Source organism: Sinohyriopsis cumingii, chromosome 5 (assembly GCF_028554795.1).
Source record: "Sinohyriopsis cumingii isolate HCF-2022 chromosome 5, ASM2855479v2, whole genome shotgun sequence".
NCBI lineage: Eukaryota > Metazoa > Mollusca > Bivalvia > Unionida > Unionidae > Sinohyriopsis > Sinohyriopsis cumingii.
The window spans coordinates 20,019,936-20,036,290 of record NC_142965.1 but is presented as its reverse complement, the minus strand read 5'-3'; the positions used below and the strand labels follow the sequence as shown (position 1 = coordinate 20,036,290).

The 16,355-nt window shown below is 33.4% G+C and overlaps 2 protein-coding genes across 4 annotated transcripts in view; one reads left to right on the top strand and one right to left on the bottom strand.

The window, feature by feature from the left end:
• Window positions 1–6,801, bottom strand: part of LOC149798744 (replication factor C subunit 4-like) — a 42,822-nt gene extending 36,021 nt beyond the window's left edge. For 2 of the 3 annotated variants that reach the window (XM_089957610.1, XM_089957613.1), the window contains exons 1-4: window positions 6,690–6,801; window positions 4,029–4,165; window positions 2,134–2,212; window positions 554–633 (exon numbers count right to left, since the gene is read on the bottom strand). In XM_089957610.1, coding sequence (XP_089813736.1) covers window positions 554–633; window positions 2,134–2,212; window positions 4,029–4,153 — 284 coding nt within the window. In that variant the 5' untranslated portion in view covers window positions 4,154–4,165; window positions 6,690–6,801. The other variant, XM_089957612.1, reaches the window with a different exon arrangement.
• Window positions 6,802–6,810: 9 nt separating this feature from the next.
• The window catches only part of LOC149798742 (general transcription factor IIF subunit 2-like), a 116,982-nt gene continuing 107,437 nt past the window's right edge, over window positions 6,811–16,355 (top strand). Inside the window, exons 1-2 of the mRNA XM_089957614.1 lie at window positions 6,811–7,007; window positions 13,738–13,811. Coding sequence (XP_089813740.1) covers window positions 6,921–7,007; window positions 13,738–13,811 — 161 coding nt within the window. The 5' untranslated portion in view covers window positions 6,811–6,920. The remainder of the gene's footprint in view (window positions 7,008–13,737; window positions 13,812–16,355) is intronic.

Genomic DNA, 16,355 nt, shown 5'->3' with positions numbered 1-16,355 from the left:
AGTCGATATTACAAATGAGCACTAATAATGTTAATACCTAGTACCTTAATAACAATGGATGAACCTCCAACTAAAAATAGGCAAATTATAATGCTGGAGAAAGCAACAACTTGTAACTGAAAAAAGTGAGAGAAAAAACCCAGACCACTCAAAAAATAGCATTTTAAATGTTGGTAAAAGAAATTTAGGGAAAGGAGTAAATCAGAAACAATTTCAAATGCTAAAACATGTACAAGTGACCATCAAATGTAAATGTGATTTCATGTTTAATGATAGAATTATATCTTTATTGCTGTATAATTTGTTTTCAGATGAATGCATACAATATTTAGCAAGAACTGTTACTAAAGAATAGAATATAGTACAGTGATTGTGGTAATTTTTCTTTAAATTGTTCTGAAACTGGACCTTGGAAACTGGTCTTTTTGTACAAACCTGTTACGAGTGACCGCCAGTCTTGTGAGACCATTTTTGGTTTGCAGAAGGGGCGGTCTCTCAAAACAGGTTTTACTGAACTACACGACAAAACAAATATGATCCTCAAGTTACCTACCCAAACAATTCCCTGGAAGCAGCCAAGATGGTGGAAGTTTTACCTGTACCAGGTGGACCATAAAACAGCAGATTTGGGAGCTGAAAAATTCAAGGCACATCTACTGAATCCATTCTTTGAGAAAGAAGAAAAAACAGCTATTTAATGAAGGGATGAACCAGAAAGCACTTCTTTGATCATAATTACAAAAATCAATGAAATGGGACACTTATAAAGTAAGATGCAAGAACTGGGGTTAAAATGTCAATAAAAATTGTATACAATAATGTAAATTATGCCAAAAATACTTCAAATGCATACATGCAACCCCCCACCCCTGAGAGGTATAAGCACAATTATTGCTCTTGTAAGTGGCAAAAATGCATAATTTTGACATAAAAAAAATGTAATCTACATTTTACATGCCAGAATTACAACAGGTGTGAAATGTAAAGATACATTTTTATGACTAACTTGGTTATACAGCTGGTCAAAATTCTTGTCACAATGGGCAAAATCCATATGGATTCAAACCAGAATACCAACACAAAATATACTGAAAAATTATCTATATTCAGCACTTACTTCAACTAGTCTACAAGTGTAACTTTCACTGAATGATCATGAACTGGAATTCTGCAATGATCATGGTCAGGTACTCAGAGTGCTGTATTATATTACTCACATATTCTTCTTTTAAAGTTTTTAAAGCGGTGTTAATTTCTGATCTGACATGTTTTGAAAAGATCCATTTGCTCTAACATTTTCTATCAAATAACATTCACAACTCACACTGTAAAGCATGTCACTAAATATCTGGCACCATTTTCTTTAACAAACAGATTGGTTCACTACCTAATTAGCTTATCAATAAAATGATTGTTAGACAAAGGGAACTTTTGTAAAAACAATTGTTTTCTTGGAAATGGGGTCATATACAGTTGCAATAAATGACAAATAAGGAAAGTCTTCTTTTGATATTCTTATGCAGCAGTCACCTTTTAAAGACTATTTTCAAAATTACACGAATGGATCAAAGATGATAATAAAATAACAAAAACAACATTTATTGCTTTATTATTACTTTAGTCTTCAATGTAGCAAAAAGCGCAATCCATATGCATTCCTGCATAAAATGTCATTTGCTGAAAAAAAGCGTTATGATTATGACAAAAACATACTGGCTGGCATATACACAATGGTGAAAATCATTAAGTGCTCAGAAACATGTCGCAACCACATTAAGTCCAAGGAAAAGATGGGCAACGTTCTAAAAATAAAATGGAAGAAGATAAAACATCTGACTGAGATGATGTTATTGTTCTAAGATCCCCACTTGCTAAGTAAAAGTGGGAGTTAACCTTGGACTGGGGACTGTGAGAACATGTTGTCTTTGTTCCAAGATCCCCACTTATGAAGCAAAGGTGGGAGTTCACCTTGGACTGGGGATTATTGCCAAAAAAAAAAGAAATAGCAGTGCAATAATAAAATGTAAGCGCTTCTGAAATATTTAACATTTGGGAATTTGGGAGCTGAGACTTAAGAATTATTCCGAGCAAGGCTTAAAGCACTGAAATCTTTTAACCATAAAAGGGACATACATCAGATCCTTCCAAAGACTTTTTCAACACTGCAACAACTTCATCTTGGTAGGCAACATCATCAACACATCTAGGACGACTGTAAAAGAAAGAGATAAGAATCATTATATTGCTCACAACAAAAGGCGGCATCTGTGAAAATAAATAAAAACCTCCCCAAGTGATAGAGAATGCTAATTTAAAATATTCTCTTTGAAATGCAACGCAAGTTCTACCACAAATTACCTATTTGAAAACTTCAATTAAATAATTACACTAGCATACAAATGATAAATACCAGCATAAATATGATGTACACTAACATGGAAATGATATACACCAACATAAAAGTGATGTACACCAACATGGAAATGATGTACACCAACTAGGAAAGAGACTGAAATTTACCTCATCTTGGTACACAAGTTTTGTTATTTAAATTTTGCAGGTATGTTTTAAGATAGGGCCTAACGGAGTAGATAATTTTCACCGAGTACCGAATCCGAGTATTTGGATGTACTATCTGCCAGATCCAGGCACGAACCGAGTAGTAGGTGTGACTCCGGAAAGTACCGTTTGTTTCATTATTGTATGCGAAGCTTAAACTTTTCATGTACCGTATATATCGCCTCTTTAAATCTTCTTCATCATCTCTCTTTCTTTTGTGGCTCTCTGTGGATCTGGTGTATTCGTCACACACAGAGTGATGGAAGGATCGAAGGTGATTTAATAGAGCTGAAGTTCCATACAAACAAGCAATTTTGCTGCCTCGTGTTAGCCTTTCATTGCAGACATCACAATTTGCCTTCGATTCGTCCACAGCATTTATAGTGAAAAAGTTCCAAATCTTGCTACTTAATTTCGGAGTAGACATTTTTCGATGAGTATTTTAATATATATATTTATTATTTATTAATTTTATTTTGAATATGTAATAATTAAATTTTGTTAAGATTTTTTTACAAATGGCGTCTCTACACTCAAATATTTACCGGAAGCAGAAAAGTTACGCCACCTGGGGAATGCTAGTGAAATTACTAAAGGAAATTGAGTTAAATAAATTATCATTAATCATGATTCATGAAGTCCAATGGAATGTTAACTGTTTGTGTAATAATAATTTATTTTTAACTATATTATGTATTAAAAAACTATTTTTTTAAAAGTTTGATATTTATTGAATTATTTTACTTGTAACCATTTGTGCACGTATTATTTGCCGATGCGAATACTTCCGAATAGTACCGAAAAACAGGATATTCGGCCGAGGCGAATGTCCGGTTAGGCCCTATTTTAAGACATTAAAAAAGCTCTTTTCTATCCCAAAACACATGGTAAAGCCAGTATTAACCAAAAAAATTGAATTAAAATCTGCAAGAATTTTTTTTTTGAATAAGGCAATGGATAAACATAAACTAGTCTAAGACAGAACCTACAAGAAACTTATCTATGGAATAGAGTAGAATTTTTTTGATCATACAAGAAACTGATTCAACAATGCACACATAATATTTCTCCACTACTGGAACATCTACATGACACATCATATTTCTCCACTCGCGTTAGATCTACATAGCACACATAATATTTCTACACCCACGTCTAATTCTACATGGCACACAAATGTCTCCACCCATGTTAGATCTACATGACACATAATATTTCTACACCTACATGTTAAATCCACATATTTCAAAACCCATGTTAAATCTACATGACACAATATTTATCCACCCACATTAGATCTACATGACACGCCATGTTTCTACATCCACATTAAATCAACATGGTACATATAATATTTCTCCACCTACATTAAATCTATATGGCACAAAAAATATTTTGCCACCCATGGTACATCTACACAGGATATGTACTATTTCTTAACACCCAGTACATCTACATGGCACACATACTATTTCTCCACCCATGGTACATGTTTCCTCTTGTCTTTACTTTCTTTTGAGGAAGAACTAGATGGAGTGACCTTCTCCTTTGATGTCGATAATTTGGAAGATCCAGTCTTTAAGAATGCCTGCATAGCTACAAATTACTGTAAAAAAGAAACAAACAAAGCTAATAAATCAAAATTGGTACCAACTGTTCATGTTGATATGGTAATAACAGAAGCAATGGATTCAGTACATATTTTTGGGTGAACAATATTTATGAAAGTTAGCTATATATTGAACCATAGTTCATTGTTCACAGATGACCACCACGTTTCATTCTATCAAAGACTTTACCTATTCAGTTATGCCAAGTATTTTTTCCCAACTTCCCATAAAAAGGAGCTTTGTTTCACCTTGCTTATTATTATTATTATTATTATTATTTCAATGAATTCCTTCTCATTTTCAACCTGTCTATTACTATCATTATTTCAATGCAGTCCTTCTCACTTTCACCATCTATTACACCATTCCCTCGATAACTTGCAAACCTGCCTATAACACAGGTGAAGTTGTGGATCTCTTTATTTTTAACCAGAAAGTAACCAAAAAATGATCCTATTTGTGTAAGATGAAGAAAAGCATGCTTAAAATTTATAACTAAAACCTTGATATATTGCTCAAGATATTGTCCAAAACTGTTGCTATGACCTGGAAATATGGATCAACATTATGATCTTATGTTACATGTTTAACAGTAACAAAAGAAAGAGTGAAAACAATAAGCTTTGAAAAATTTAACAAATATTTCCCTGAAAAAACACTTTAAAAATGAAAAAATAAGAACCTAGTTTTAAGAAACAAATCCAAAAATAATCCACAAATTAAATTTTAGAACTCCTAGTAATGAAAAATTCTAATAATTCAACTTCGAGTCCCAATGAAAAATCCAAAATGGAAGGAGATGACCTATGCTATATCCTTTATAGTACAGCTGTGTCTACAGTTTTTTGCCCATTCACAAAACATATTCTGGTGTTTGAATGTCTGAATAAAATTTAAAGAAATTTCTTTGTCTAAGAATTCTGTATGAGCACTCAAATATTTCCAGGAAAAAGAATTAATAAAGTTTATCCAGAACAAATGCAGTCAAATTTGGACATCAGTTGTTAAAAGTTATGTACTCAGAGGTGATAAGTACAACAGAAAACAATTTACAATCCAATTTTGGTATCAATCAGAATTACTAATCTCAGCAGGCCATCTACTTTCCTTTGCCAGGAAAAGTGCAGCTAATTTTTTTTAAATCACATAATGAGGAAAACCCTAAGTGCTACTGGATATCATCCAAATTAAGGCAAAATGTTGTTCAACCATATTTTCAGACAGAGGAATTATTTACCAATAGTCATCTATTTTCAGCAGTTTTCTATGAAAAGAAATGAACAAAGTTATTTTATATTAAATTGACTTGTGTGTTTATTCATATCTCAAAATATTTAAAGTAAAGCAACATTTTCCTACAGGTTCTGATGTCAGCCATTGTCAAACTGCAACAGTCTAATGTCGATTATATAGTGATGTTTTACATTTCAGCAAAATTGTTTTGAAGTATAAAATGATGATATAATAACAAGAAAAGATCAACATAATAAAATCAGCATCTTTAACTTAATAACTTAGTACTTTATAAAGAGTGGCAATGTTGCCATGTTTATTAAAATCTTAAACTGCCATAAACGGGTCTATTTTGCTGTCGTCATAATCAGATTCAGAGCTGCCATAGATGAGTCAACTTCCTGAAGAATCTGAATGTTGAATCAAACTACACCAGTCTCCTCATATCAAATGACCATTACCTCATGTGATCAACATTAGTCACTGATGAAGGCAGTGTGATATTGCCAAAAAGTTCTAATTTTAAAGATATTTAAGCTCTGAGTATGGGAATTTACTAACATTCATGAATTATCCATAGCAAGGACACAACCTTTTCATAATATTTAAGGTTTTTTTTTGTCCGTAACTCTTAACGGCTAATAGGAATTTGCTGAAAACTTTTTATACTTAGCATGAGGTGAGCTGTAGATGAGGTCAAAGGTCACCACTAAATTGTGATATATTATGATAGAAATCAATTCGCATTTTTGATGATGAGCATGGCTTCACAATATACAGTGAACTTTGTTTCAAACATTTCCACTGGGTTATGTTCCTGTAATAGTATGATCCGTACCCTAACGTTTATACTTTCTTGGCATGAAAAGGTAGTCATTTATATAACCACCACTGGCCCCTACAAGTCAGAAACCGTTCATAGCTCCATCTTTAAGGATTCTACAATTACTTGACAAGAGGGAAGACTTTATGGAGTGTTAACACAAAATCTCTATTAAAAAGATTAACTTTGGAAACTAAATCCATCAAGTGATTACCACAGTAAATAACAAATCCCCCGAAGAGCACTGGGGCTCATAATAAATCATCCTACAATGCAAGTTCGCGTAAACAGTGTCGACTGTTTGTGGTTCAATAACAGTAAACTCGTTTTTGACACCCGTCCCATACCCACCCATATCAACTGACAGATAATCTTAATAAAGGAAGACTACTGTATAAGATTAGTGCTGAAAGAAGACAAGAGAACCGTTTCGCTTTTTGTAAAAGATCTATATGCACAAATACTTTGCGTTGAGGTTGGCGAATCACATCAGTAAGTTCTTCCCGCCACCGCAAAGGGAGTGCGAAAACATGGGCGCTTTTAAAATCGTAGTGATGGTAAAAAGCGTTTTATTAATTTCATGCTATAGCCTTTTTACCTTCAGAGTCAAAGAGTTGAGTTTGTTTTGGTAGTGTGAAACTAACTTCCACAACGATTCAATATATATCAAGTAGGATAATCCATATTACTCTGCAATGTCGGCTTCTCCAACCGCAGAGAAGTTACATGAAGCGAAAGAACTAGATCTTACTCTATCTGGACGTGGGGTTTGGTTAGTAAAGGTAAATGATTGCAGTGGTTTTTGTGAATAATGTATTTTCGAGGTCAGATAAGGCTTACAAACATGGTTGTCATTAATGCACAAAAATATCCACAATTGTTCGTGTAATTCGCAACACAGTGAAAAGCATACTTCTTATTCCTTGACGTGTCCTTAATTTGAAATTCTAAATTTCTCAGATTATTCATTGTTAAAAATAAAAATATTTTTGTATATGCAAACCAAAAACACATTTGATATCCTAAATGACCAAGGCTGTTGGCACGATCGCCATGCACCTTAGCTGTGAAAGACTATTTGTTCAGCTGCCATGCATCCTAGCTGCAAAAAACTATTCACACAACCATAGTGTACCTTTCACAGCAGCATGCCATATAATTTACTTAAAGCTATTTGCATGGCTGCCATGTACCCGATCCGCGAAATATACCCATTTTTTGAACTGTTTTCAGGAATTTCTTTAAAGGAGGTTTTGTAAATGGACATTAAAGGGAAAATATTAATTCAGAATATAAAATGCGTTTTTATTGAATATTTTTTTTATTGAGAAAAAACATAAAAGAGGGCATTTAATTCAGATCATTATGTAAATTTATGTCTATGTATGTGTCTGTATATGTGTCTGTATGTGCATCTATATATGTGTCTATATATGTCTGTATATGTGTCTATATGCATATATATATGTGTCTATGGACGCGGATGGGAAAACAGACCAAATCCGTAAAATCTTTTATTTAGTTCTACCTTGCATGCATTTGTCTTTCTGCATCAATAGCTAGGCCACTGATAAAAAAACATAAGAAATGTTAAAACTGTATAGTTTTTACAGTTAACACAGGGGTCATGCTACCAGTTTACACTTTGCCTTCTTCTGTTAGAAAATAGAAAAATACTTTGCCCTGTGATTTTTTCAAGGAACATTGAATGACCACCCTTTTTTAGATGCTCCCTCACCTTGCCAGGTTAGTTCCAGTGTTATAGCTCAAGGTGAAATGTAGGCTTCAAGCCATCAGATAGTTGGTATTGATATCAGTCGTGCCAACTAACTCTTGCACATTCTCTGGCATGTGTTTTAATAGCTGATTGGCCATTAACCCTTTCCTAAGTTAGCAACAATTACTGCCCAATTTATCCTTTGATGATAAAAACATACAAACTTGTGTTTTAAAACTTAAACTTATTCAAATAGCAATTTGTTTTTTATGAAATAAATATTTTATATGCCACATAAGTGAACCTGTCATGGGGAAATAATGGCAGGCATCACTGTGTCAGGGAAGTACTTCTTTATTAGACTGTCTCTTTTTTGTAAACCATTTGGCAAATATATTCAGGAAAATATATAATTCATATTAAAGCAGAATCTGAATATTACATTATTGAAAATTTAGCTTTAAAATGCTATTATATAGGTCAGAAACATTTGGGACAATGCTATGTTGTGGAATTCGAGAGACACTGTAAGGTCAGTGTTGTATTCTGAAGTCACTCCTTTTTGTGAAAATACGAAGAGAAAAAAACAACAACAGCAAAGTAAATTACATTTAACTAATGCCTAATGTTGCACTAAGTACATGTATGAAGAAAAATAAAAAGAAACTTTTATTTGCAATCCTACTAATTGATTTTTGTAACAAAGCTATAAAGTGAGTGGTTCATTAAGAAAAACTCTCCTTCTAAAAACATATGTACTTGCATGCTGGCTGTGTTGATTTGTTTGAAAGAAAGGGTTTAGTTTATTCATATACTGACTTTAATTCTTCATTGTGTTGTGTATGAACAGTTACAGCAAAGTTTTATCATCAACAAAAAAAATGGGATTTAACAGTATGATCAGAAATACGTGTTTATTTGCTCTCATGTAATGGTCCAGGCTAGTTTCAAACAAATTAAGAAATCTTTAAACTGCCATCTAAAGGAGCTGAACCCACCCAAGAACAGTTGTCTTCCCCCTAGACTTAAGCAAGATGATGATACAGCAACATCTGTATAAGACATTTTGGAAATGTTCAACAATGTCATCATAAGCATCTCCAGTAACAGTATTCAGAACCAGACTAACATCCCAGATGAACTTGATGCTCTTCTATCATTTATAAGAGCTAAAATTCCTGATGATAATTATTTTTCAATAGCTAATGTTAGTGAAGTTGATGTTTTTGATATGATAATTAAGGTGAATATTAATAAATCCTCAGGATTGGATGGTATTGGTCCACGAATTCTTAAAATTGCTGCACCAGTAATAACAAAGTCATTAATGCATATCATAAGCTTAAGTATAGTGAGTGGTAATTTTCCAGAAACACTGAAATGCAAAGGTTACACCTAACTTTAAGAAAGGAGAAAAGGAGGATCCAGAGAATTACAGACCAATAACAATTCTACTGTATTGTCAAAATTATTTGAAAAGCATGTAGCCATTCAGGTCTATACATTTTTTGAAACATACTCTCTATTTCATAAAGTGCAATCAGGATTTAGAAAGTACCACTCATGGCAAACAGAACATAACCAGATTAATTGATCTTTGGCTGAAGGAAATGGATAATGGACATATGACTGGGATTGTTTTTCTTGACTTCAAAAAAGCCTTTGATCTTGTTGATCATGAAATTTTGCTGCAAAAGTTTAACTATTACAGGTTCGACAATCGTTCTTTAAACTGGTTTAGATCATACCTAAACCAAATGTCTCAACAAGCAAGCATTGGCAATATTAGCTCTCAAACTCACACTATTCATTCAAGGGTCCCTCAAGGCTCAGTTTTAGACCCTCTCCTCTTCCTTATCAATATCAGTGATCTACCATTAAATAATGAATCCACAATTACAGACTTGTTTGCAGATGATGCAACCTTGTATACATCTAGTTCTGATACTGAAGTTATCCAAATGAGATTAAACTCTGACTTTATTAGAGTCCAAAACTGGGCACATCAAAATAGGATGTTAATTAATGAAGTTAAAACAAAATGTATGATTTTGGCAACATCACAAAAGCTACACAAGTTAGGGAACCCAGAACTATCTCTTGCAGTAAATAATCATCTGTTACAAAATGTCAAACATGAAAAGCTTGCAGGTGTGTCCATAGATAATAATTTATTATGGAATGACCATATTGATAAGCGTAGTAAAACACTGTCATCCAAAATTGCCCTACTCAGCAGAATCAATAAATATTTACCTATGGAAATTCGCAATCTATACTACAAGTCATATATTCTTCCAACAATGGATTATTGTTTAAATGTTTGGGGAAACTGTGCTAAATCTCAGCTTGACAGGATTTATAAACTTCAAAAACGAGCAGCATGCATAATTTTAGAGGCATCTATTGATCATCCCTCAAAAGAACTGTTGTTTACAGAACTAAAATGGTTCACAATACTTGTATATGAAATGATAGATCTTCACAAGGCAGTTCTTTTATATAAATGTTTACATGGAACTGCATCAGAGTATCTTCAGGACTTATTCAGGCCTTTTTCAACACAGTACCAGTTGAGATCAATATCACATGAAAACTTTCTAGCACCAAAACCAAGAACAGAGCAATTTGAAAAGAGCTTCCAATACTCTGGTACAGTTCTTGGAAACAAGCTTCCACTACATGTAAAATCTGCTGAAAATATTAGAGTATTTAAGAAGAGATATCATGAGCCTGTATGTGTTTCTAATAGATGATGGAATTTAGTATTTTAATACTAAACATGTTAAAATAAACAGTAATTATTGCTATCTTCATGTAATATGTATTGTACTACTCTCCTTAAGAGGGACTCAAGGGAGAATAGTCTTTGACTAATGAGTCACTCTCTATAAATAAGGCATTATTATTATTATTATTATTATTGTAGTGAACTTTCATAAAGTAAGAAGAAAACTTCTTGATTAAAGGTAGTTGATTAAGCATTTGCATTGCATTTGCAATTACAATACTGTAATCTAGTTATGCGGTTAAAATTTATTACAAGCTTCTGTTCTGTTTTTGAGAATGCATTATATGCCAAAATACATTGCATATGAATACCAAATGTGTTTATAATATAGATAGAACTATGAAAATTTTCTACTTCAAAATAAAGTATTGCTAAAATCCATTGTTAAATGCAGATATGCATACTGGGAAATGGAGAGCATAATTCAAATAAGAGAATGAAAACAATGCATACACATATATATACAGAGGTCTTGCTAGGATTTTAAAACTAGGAGTCTAGGACTCCCATTTTGGTAAAAATAGGAGTCCCATCATCAAAAGTTGCAGTCCCTTCTTTCCTACAGAATCAACACAGACATGAGTGCATCTATTTTTAGATGGAGAGGTTTTCGTAATGTAATCACTCACTATAATATAGCTTCATTACAACAGTCCATTGACAGGATCGTAAATTTATGGTTTATTTATTTGTATCTGTACTTGTAGTGATTTTAGGCAAATAAATAGTATCTGATTTGCTGTTTTTTTCCTGTATTTTTGCAAATATGTGTAAAGTCAGAAAACAGCTTAGACCTTAAAGCACATCTCGCGAATTCCACAACAAAGCATTGTCCCATACATTTCTGACCTACATAATTTGCATTTTAAAGTTAAATCTTTAATAAAATAATACCTAGGCTTTGGTTTCAATGATTTGTATATTTTTTCGGAATATATTTGCCCGATGATTTAAGAAAACAGATAGTCTAATAAACTGGTACATCCCAGACTAGGCGAAGTCCAGCATTATTTCCCTTTAGGCTTACTGGTTCACTTACAGTTTCAAACTAATTTTATGACGAAATAGTGTATAAGAGGCAGTTAATATATATCCAGATCACCGACTCTGATCTTAAAACACAAGTTTGTATGGTTTATCATCAAAGGATAGCATGCAGGAAATTGATAGTTGCTACCATACCATTCTGAGGTCACGTGCACTGCTTATTCTGCTACATTCGGAAATGAACACAGTAATGAAAGCTAAAGTTGTTTATTTGATGTACTTTTATAAATGGCCACATTTACATCTCTGGGTCTTTCTGCCTCTGAATTCAATCACTAAATATCTACATTTTCCCACACGGCCGACAGTCATTGCCTTTGAACTTGCCGCCCAGCTATTGCATCATGTTCTGTTTTATGTATTCTTATAAAATGGCAACATGTATGTATCAAGGAGTCGTTCAGTCACTGAATTTTGTTGTTGTAAATATCAGCACAGCTAATTGATGAACACATTTTCCCACAAAGCAGGTTCCTGAAGCAGGACTGGCAAGTCTTTGAATTTCGCCGCACACCTATTACATGCATACGGAGGACTCTCGCCTCAGTGATTTTCTGCATCCCAGATAAAAAAATTGGCATCCAAATATGCGTAATTAAGCGTTTCCAAGATCTATGATATATATAAATATATAAATATATATATATATATATATATATATATATATATATATATATATATATATATATATATATATATATAGTCTTTTGTTCTCACTTCTCCCTGTTCTGACCAAAAGCAAAAGTCACTTGTCCCTAAATTTCAAGTTTAGCTTGACCTGTGGTAGATAAATTCTTTATTCATATTGACAAATCATCTTAAGAGTGCACTGTTATATCATAATCCACTTATGCTGACATCTGACCTGAGAACTGCTGTGAGATCTCTGCTTTTCTTTGCCCTTTTTTTGGACATTTCTGCTAGTTGAGATCAGTCAGTTTTCTTTGAAGTTTCAGCAAAACTATTTTTTGTGTACACTGTTTATAAAAAAACAAAACAAAACAAATTTTTTATTATCTTTTGGTCGATTGTAGCCATTCCTGTTCCTGCCTTTGGATCTTGATCTTTTATAGCTAATCCGGTAGGATGACTGTTTGAGTGCATCACAGCATACAGTAGGACCCAGGCCAGGTGTCTGTATAAGTGGGTTATTATGTAAAAGTGCTATGTTTAGATTTGTTTGTCAGCATGAACAAAGGATTTGTTTATGTAACAATAGATAGATTCCAGTACATTTTATACCCAAGTTTATGGCTTCCCTTCATGGTGCCTTTGAATTTCTCCACTCCAACCCAAGATTGAATATACAAATTTAAATAGCCAAAAACTTTTGTCACCCCCAAAAATCACCAGAGTGTATATTTTGTCACCAATAAGTAAAGAATTGAAATTTGTGACATTGGTGAAGCCTATTGCTACCACTGAGTGGCTGTTCTTATTGAGGTATTAGTGGTTTGACAATTAATAAAAAAAGTTCTAAAAGTGGCCTGGGTGTGTATTGAACCCTGGACCATTTGATTACAAGTCTAACACTTATCAAGGAGTTTGTGTGAAATACAGTAATTATGGTGAGGATGTATCTTAGAAACAAATAACCATTAGTGTTCTAAGTTTCAGATCAAGATTTCTCAAAAATTAAGTGTTCAGTATGCTCATGAATGTCATGAAATTTTATGTCTGTAGTTTTGTTTCATTTATTTATTTCCGTATTGTGGAATACATTAACCCACCCAAATCTACTAGCATCCCTCAGAACCTAGCAAATCCCCATATCATCATTAATTTAGGGGGACAAAGGTACATTAACGTTTTCCCCTGACAGATCAATCATGATTCAGTGCTGTTAATTGGAGATTTGTAAAAATTATTTTATGGTAATTATTTCATTATGATAAAAAATATCAGTTTACTTTTATTATCTTATTTTATATTTTGTCATGTAATCTTTCATCCACAGGTTCCCAAGTACTTGTCTCAGCAGTGGCAGAAGTCTCCAGGAGATGTTGGCAAACTCAGAATTGCAAGAACAGAGTTAGTAATTGCTGTCTGACCTTGTGGTCCAAAAAACATACCCATATAGAAATGATAGCTCAAAACATACCCATATAGAAAATGATAGCCCAAAACATACCCATATAGAAAATGATAGCCCAAAATATACCCATACAGAAAATGATGGCCCAAAACAATGCCATGAAGAAAATGATAACCCAAAGCATACCCATAAAGAAAAAGATAACCATCATATTTGAAAAGAGAAAGAGAATGGAAAAATGTTGACAAGGAACAATCTCTGCCCTTCATATGCATAATATTTTGGATAAGGCTTGGCATTTAACTGATCGCAGTAGACTAAATGATTAGTAAATAAATTTGTAAATTAATGTTAGCTTTCGTTTGTGAAGTGGAGCATGTCACTTTCTTATGCACCCAAAATTTTAGTTATCATATGCTTTTTGGTGCATTTTTTATTTGAAAAATTAAAGTTATTTTATGATTCAAAAACAGCAGTGTATATAAGTGATAACTTTTCCTGTGTAATAAAAATGATATTCTTCCTGTGTAATAAAAATTATATTCTTCCTGTGTAATAGACCGCTCCGGCCGCCTAGTGGTTAGAAGGTCCGCCTCGGATGCGGGAGGTTATGGGTTTGATCCCCGGCTGAGTCATACCAAAGACTTACAGAAAATGGTACTGACAGCTGCCTTGCTTGGCGCTCAGCATTAAGAGGTTAGTGTTAGGACTGGTCGGCCTGGTGTCAGGATAATGTGACTGGGTGGGACATCATGCTACATGTCACATGATAGAGTCTTATCAAGTAAGTCACATGAAAGAGTCTTATCAAGTAAGTCACATGAAAGACTCTTGTCATGTAACTAAAAGAGAAGTCTTTTCATTTAAATATCATCTAGTGTTCAAAACCAGCTGGCTGCTTTTCTAACTATAATTGTATGTGAGGGATATTTTCACTGTATGGCCTAAATCAGTACCAAGAAATTCCAAGCAATTATGTCTTGCCTTCTTCTCTGCCTGACTCGGATATGATTTCATTTTCAGATGACTTTGACCTAAGGTAGGGGATTTGTGTATATATTAAAGCAGGGCTAATTCTACAGTCCAATTATGAAAGCTATCCCTACCATGTAAATGAATTTTACTAAGATTTAGCAAAGATTTTAAAATTACCTTGGCCTTGTCTGAGAGTTAGAGGTGGATAGGGGTACATAAGTTTGAAAGGGCACTGCTTACTGATTCAACAGTCAAACTCTGACATCTATCCCTCTCATATCTTGGGAACTGCTACCACACAGAGAAAAAAAATATGCCATGACTTTCAGATGACCTTATATGAAAATGGGAAAAGAGATAGGGGTGTGTGGATCTAAAAGGGCAAAGCTTCCTGAATCTACAGTCTAAGTACAATCACTGTTCCACTCATGGCTTTGGATATATGACCATTCAGCAGGGGTGGGCAAAATATGGTCCGTGTGCCAGATCTTGTCTGTCTAACTTTTCTGTCTGGCCAACAAAATGGTTAACAATATGAATGGCCTACTAAGATAACCTTTGGATAAATGTATATTCAGCAAATTATTATTAGGTGTACTTACTTTGTTGTGGAAAGAACTGAATGGGTCTTTATCCAGCAAATTGTTATCAGGTGTACTTACTTTGTTGTGGAAAGATCTTAATGGGTCTTTATCCAGCAAATTGTTATCAGGTGTACTTACTTTGTTGTGGAAAGAACTTAATGGGTCTTTGTACATCAAATTGTTACCAGGTGTATTTACTTTGTTGTGGAAAGACCTTAATGGGTCTTTATCCAGCAAATTGTTATCAGGTGTACTTACTTTGTTGTGAAAAGACCTTAATGGATCTTTATACAGTAGAGGTAATTTCATCGTAGAAATGTTCAGCATATGATGCTTTACCAATTTCATGATGTTGTCCCCCTGCACAAATTATTGCCCACCCCTGCCATACAGCAACAATGTAACAAAAACCTTAATCACTGTTGCCACCACCATCACCACCACAGTGACCTATGATGCCAGTGGCGGAATGAGTGATACCTATTTACATCTGTGATAAAGCATTCATATATATATATATATATATATATATATATATATATATATATATATATATATATATATATATATATATATATATACATATACATATATATATATATATATATATATATATATATATATATATATATATATATACACACACACATACATACATACATACTATATTGCAGTATCAATAAAGGCAACTTTAGTTTGAATTGATAGAACTGAAATAGACTCAATCAAATTGTACATTAGCAAACCTACCTGTAATATGTAGTAATTCAGTGTAGCTATATATAGGGGTCATGCTACCAGGCAAAGTGGGTGCCTTAGTCACCAGAAAAAATGTAAACTTCTTCTGTTAGGAAAGCAAAAACGACTTTGCCCTGTGATTTTGTTAGAGGTACATTGACTGACTATGCATTTTTAGATGTCCCCTCACCTTAGCCAGGTTAGTTATAGTGTTGTATTGTAGTGAAATGTATTCATCAAGCC